This window comes from Eriocheir sinensis, chromosome 40 (assembly GCF_024679095.1).
Source record: "Eriocheir sinensis breed Jianghai 21 chromosome 40, ASM2467909v1, whole genome shotgun sequence".
Classification (NCBI taxonomy): domain Eukaryota; kingdom Metazoa; phylum Arthropoda; class Malacostraca; order Decapoda; family Varunidae; genus Eriocheir; species Eriocheir sinensis.
In genome coordinates, this window is record NC_066548.1 from 7,700,645 (window position 1) to 7,706,644 (window position 6,000).

The 6,000-nt window shown below is 46.6% G+C and overlaps 1 protein-coding gene across 2 annotated transcripts in view; it reads left to right on the plus strand.

The window, feature by feature from the left end:
- Positions 1 to 5,942, plus strand: part of LOC127009310 (uncharacterized) — an 89,984-nt gene extending 84,042 nt beyond the window's left edge. For both annotated transcript variants that reach the window (XM_050882262.1, XM_050882263.1), the window contains 4 exons: positions 2,120 to 2,217; positions 2,943 to 3,244; positions 4,471 to 4,629; positions 4,844 to 5,942. In XM_050882262.1, the coding sequence (XP_050738219.1) occupies positions 2,120 to 2,217; positions 2,943 to 3,244; positions 4,471 to 4,629; positions 4,844 to 5,104 (820 nt within the window). In that variant the 3' untranslated portion in view covers positions 5,105 to 5,942. The remainder of the gene's footprint in view (positions 1 to 2,119; positions 2,218 to 2,942; positions 3,245 to 4,470; positions 4,630 to 4,843) is intronic.
- Positions 5,943 to 6,000: the final 58 nt, after the last annotated feature.

Consider the following 6,000-nt stretch of genomic DNA (forward strand, 5'->3'; position numbering starts at 1 on the left):
TATATATTCAATACATTTGGATGAAAGAATAGGAAATGGATTGCAAGAACCGATAGGTCTATATTCCCACATACAAAAAAGGAAGAGGCCTATACAGAGAGAGAGAGAGAGAGAGAGAGAGAGAGAGAGAGAGAGAGAGAGAGAGAGAGAGAGAGAGAGAGAGAGAGAGAGAGAGAGAGAGGGGGGGGTATCGGATGGGTAACTTAAATATTCATGAAGCCTAAGCTAATTGAAGGGCTAAGGTCGTCATTGAGGCCAAATTGCGACGAACGCTTTGAGCAGGAGATACGTTTTTTAGGCCTATGGATCTCTCTCTCTCTCTCTCTCTCTCTCTCTCTCTCTCTCTCTCTCTCTCTCTCTCTCACCGTGAGCACCCAACATTTAAGTCATTATGCCGACCCCGTGCTTAGCGTGTTCTCTAATCAGCGTATTGTTGCCGGAAAGTGACAGAGAGATGAGCCGAGAAAGTCTAACCAACACACACACACACACACACACACACACACACACACACACACACATCGTCTACGGATCTCTTTCTCCTTTCCCTTACTCTCAAGTTTACTTTGTTGTTCTTATTTTCCCCTTCTATTTCTCTTCCTTTTCCCTCGTTGTATATTTTACCACCACCAAACGTAACTTGTTTTTAGTATTTCGCTCGTTTTTTACATACACAAGCTTTCAAACACACACACACACACACACACACACACACACACACACACACACACACACAGAGGCGAGCTTTCTCCGTCCATCCGCCGCTCTCAACTCTGATCACGTTTTTAAGAGCATCAAGCGAGCAAGCACAGGAGGCTCTCACTCACTCACTCACTGCAGGAACGACGCACCAACACACGCAGACAGGCATGTCCTCTGGTGGCGAGTTTGAGTTTGGGTTTGTTAATAAGTCCTTCCCATGCTTCTTCTATTCGTTATTTTTTTCCCTTTCTTATTCATTCTATTTTTCCTTTTAAGTCGTCTATCTTTTTTGCTTTTATTTCTCCTTTCCTCCTTCCTTTTCTTGTTATTTCTCTCTTCTTCCTCCATTTTCATTTCCCTGTTTTGTTCTTCTTCCCTTTTCTTTCTCTTTCTTTGTATTCTTCTTACTATTATTCCTCTTCCTCCTCCTCCTCTTTCTCCTACTAACAACTTGAGCGACAAGCGAAAGCGTCCCCGATAAAAACATCACGAAAAAGAAGTTGGTGGACATTTTTTTTTCCGTTGGACGTGAACGATTGCTTTTGCTTTCACTTATTTATCATTTGTACCGCTGTTTACTTCGCTATAGACTCAAAGCAGCGACTAGATAAAAACATCACGAAAAAGAAGTTGGACATTTTTTTTTCCGTTGGAAGTGAACGATTGCTTTTGCTTTCACTTATTTCTCATTTGTACCGCTGTTAAACTTCTCCAGACTCAAAGCAACGACTAGAGAATGGTGTCGGAGATGGTGATTGTCAGATTTACTCGAGTTTAACAGATACAAAAAGGCCGCGGCAATAATATATACGGTTGATGGCGAGACAACTTTTTATACCAGGATCAAGCTATATGGCTATGGAACCGCAACAGCCACCGCAAAGACCTTTCCGGAAGTGGTAATTTCAGATTGCAAAACTCACGCACGACGCGTCCCCTCTTCCACATGTTATATTGCGTCACGACACCGTTTCTAGGGAGATGATGATGATGATGATGACGATGATAATGATGATGATGATGATGATGATGATGATGATGAGGATGATGATGATGAAGAGAAAGAAAATGAGGAAAAGGATGATTATAAAGACATTATTATATTCTTAAAATTGTTATAACAACAGCAACTACTCCTACTGCTGTTACTTTTTCTGTTACCACCACCACCACAATCGGAACAACAATTACTCCTCCTCCTCCTCCTCCTCCTACTACTACTACTACTACTACTACTACTACTACTACTACTACTACCACTACCTTACTACCACTACTACAACCACTATTTCTACGTCCCTGCAGATATTAAAATACTTCTTTTATCATGTACTACTATTGACTACTACTACTACTACTACTACTACTACCACCACTTACTCTCAACAACCACACTAACCCCCCTCCTCCCTTGCAGGTTGGAGGATGCGCGGCGGGCGGACAGCGGCCTGTACAGCGAGGACAGCGAGCGGGACGAGGACACCTGCCCGGACCGGTCCTCGGAGCACGCGTCAGGTGAGGCGGTCAGGTGCAACGCCAGAGCCAGGCATTCACCAGCCAACTTGTTTGTGGACGTTCTTATATAAATGCTTTCTAATTCCTGGCTTGGATTGTAAAGGTTGTGTGTGGATGTTTTTTTTTCGTGTAAGTTGGATTTGTTTGTGGATGTTCATATATAAAAGCTTTCTAATTCCTGGCTTGGATTGTAAAGGGTGTGTGTGGGTGATTTTTTTTCTTCGTGTAAGTTGGATATGTTTGTGGATGTTCTTATATAAAAGCTTTCTAATTCCTGGCTTGGATTGTAAAGGCTGTGTGTGGATTTTTTTTTTTCGTGTAAGTTGGATATATTTGTCAGTTTGTAAGTACTATCATTGCATTAAGTATTTATGTCAGAAAAAGAAAAACAACAACAACTACTTTGGATACTTGAAATGAAGAATAGAAATAAACTATTGTCAAAATGAACACTTGTCTAAATACCGACGGATGAACATTTCTTTCTTATTTTGACAAGTCCATTCCTTATCACACCTCAGCTTTCTGTTTTTTTTTTTAACAGCAAGAGAGGCAGCTCAAGGTCAAATAACAAAAACAACAACAAATAAGCCCGACAGACACTGCTCCGAGTACTTATGAGTTTTTTTTCTAATATACGTAGGTACTCCTTGCAATGGTGCGTACAGACTGACGAATATGACCACACTTTTATCCTCTTTATCCATCAACTCCAATCTCCACAGTATCCGAGGAGGACTTATGGTCTTTGCGGGGCAGCGATGTCTCCAGCAAGTCCCAGCCCAGTCCGCCGACAGCCCAGACAGTGGCGACAACGTGGATCACCGCCGACAGCACCAGCAGCACCGACAGCAGCGCCAGCAGCAGCAACAGCGGCAGCGACGACGGCTACAAGACGGAGGTTGGCGAGGCCTCCCTGCCCGGCAACACGTCCACCTCGTCCTCGCGGGAGATCATCGAGGGCTTGGAGCGGGAGCTGGAGTGGCTGCAGCAGACCCTGGAGGAAGCGGAGCGGGAGTGGCAGGAGGTGAGCACATGACGCCCTTCCGTTGGTCTTATGGTCACGAGCAGTCAGACACGTGATGATAGAGGCCGTGTGAAATCCATCTCTCAAGACTGTCAAAGATGTTCATATAAATCCAACATTCCATTATTTTTTCAGACGGTGCTACGTTTTTAGTGTATATTTTGTTCTTAATTTTGTTTAGGTGCTGCCTATAGCGACGGTAGGTTTTCTTGAGGGGCCTCTTGGACGACTTTAGTCTGTTAGTGGCACAGGAGAATTATATGTACAGTGGCTGCCGATGATGTATGACTATTGCTTGGGCCATGCCGCCCCCCGGTGCTCCACTTGAAAGAAGTCGCTGGATTTAGGGTTGATTGGAGATCTGGGCAGCATGTGGGTAATCATCCGCTTTTCAGTGATGGTTGAAAATCGTCAGCGTAATTTGGTGGGACTCGTATACCAAGGTCCTCGGGTTCACCACTGCCTCCCCAATTTATTACGTGAGATATGAATTCCAATGGAATAAAAATCGAAGGAAATATATTTATCAGCTAACGGGCGTTCCAGAGGCTATATCTCCCCGACCTGCAACTGAACAAAGGAACTAAACAACTAGGAAATAAAAAACCCAAAACATGACGGCGTGTTGTTGTCGCAGGTCCCTGGTGATGGCGATACCACACGAACTCCAGGCGGTAGAGAGGAGGCAATATGATAGGCTCTCTCTCTGTCCCCCTGATGACCCCACGCGCGTGAAAGCGTAGGCAGCCCGGCACCCCAACGCCACGTGCGTGACGCCGCCGCACGACGCGCGCTCTGAGGTGGCACGAGGAGGAAAATTGGGCTTAATGATGACGACACGACGTAACGGCACGTGGGACTGACGGCGGAGGTGCTGGGTAGACAGGCGGATACTAAAAGGGAGGCACAGAGGACGCTCTCCCCACATGTACTTCTACGGACGACAGGTGCTCGGGTCGAGAAAGAAGACGCGAAACGTGGAGGAAACGGACGCAATCGGCCTTGATTAATAATTAATTGTTAACTTGACTATCTAGTTGTTGACTGTGATATACTTGTAAATTTTAAGTTGAATTTATCAACAAGTTAAATGTCTAAGATATTTACTGACTTAAACGCTTTCTTCTCTGAGGGTTGGTCGCGCCGCTACAGTTTTAATCTTTGTTTTGGCGAGCACTGAGTAAAGAACTTTTGAAACGTCAGTTTATCATTTAATTTTCTTTCAGGAATCCCCGGAACCGGCTGAGGACGATCCACTCCTAAAGGATGAGTCTGTGAAGCTGCAGGGCGAGGCGCGTGAAGACGAAGGCGACAGGGAGCGGCTCTCCCTCCTCGAGGATCAGCTGAAGCAGCTGCTGGAGGCGCTGATCTCCGTAGCGGACATGGTGAGTGCCACGCGCCGGGCCGCCCCAAACACTCGTGTAAAGCTGAATATATAGTAAATACATTACAACTTGCTATTTATCTTGATTATGTGATGATACGAGATATACATTGAGACGTTTTTCACTTGATTTTGTTCTGAACAGTACCAAAAGAGTGACGACGGACTGCCTGGGAGTTACAAAGAAATATATTAAGAAACTCTTCTCTCCTCAGAACCTCTCTCGGCGCACCCTCGGGCGGCTCGTGCTGGAGGCGGTGCAGGACGCCTCAGACTCTCCAGCGAGCCCCGTGCGGCCCGGCGCGGAGGAGGAGGAGCCGCCGATATCCCTCCTCACCAAGCTGCTGTCCTCGCTGTCCTTCCACGCCCCCGACAAGCACCGGCAGGAGGACACTGACTGGCTCTTCCACAGTGCCCTCCGCGGCCTGACCCGCCGCTCCGAGGCCAGGGAGCGCGTGGAGGTCACCATGGGCTGAGGCTGTGGCTCGTCAGGTCACGCTTTTCTCTGTTAATGTAAAAACTCTTGCTTAATCTTGAGGCAGACTGGGGTGAAAATATGCATATTGTGTTGTCTTGAGGCATCGACGCAACACATTCTTCGTCGGGACCCGCAGGGGTTTGGCTGAGGCTCGGGAGTAAGGGCACACAGCAAGGTCGGGGTCACTCGCCTCTTGGGCCGCAGACTGCACCTTGGTGCTCACGAGACTGCCTGACCGAGTGGGGAAAGATCCGTGGCGACTGACTAGCCCAAAGCACCTCCATCTATGAGTCTTTAATTGCTGGACTCGACACTGAGCAGGAGGACAAGAGTTTCAGTGCTGAGACCACTAAAACCTTATCAAGACTTCTGACGATGTTACCGTAAGTCTCCAAGCCTCCACAACCACCGAGATAAATCCATCACTTCAACATCGCTTAGAAGTCCTCGCCAGCACAGCACAGCGATAACGAAACTCAAGGACCCTATGGAAGAGACTCCTGAGACGCGAGATCGAGGAGAACCATACAGGGGGACGAGGCGGCGAGGGAGGGAGGCGGCGGCGCCGCTCAGCTCACTATATTGACGATAGTGTTCCGGAGTGAGCACCAGCGACACTCTGCTTGGCCTCGGTCCTCGTTGCCGCGGAGGTGTGTGTGTGGCGAGACGAAAAATGTTTGTCTAAGAATCTGATTAGTATGAAGTCTGATATTTTTTTTTTACAACGTTGATTTCTCGTTAGTTTTCTTTAATAGCAATAATCCCTTCCTTCCTAGTCTCTCGGAGTTGCTTTATTTTGTAGATATGTAAAATAAATGACATAATAACGAAAATATTCCATTGTGTTTTCTTCACGTAACCAAATAGGAGTAAATACGAAGATCATTACTTGTA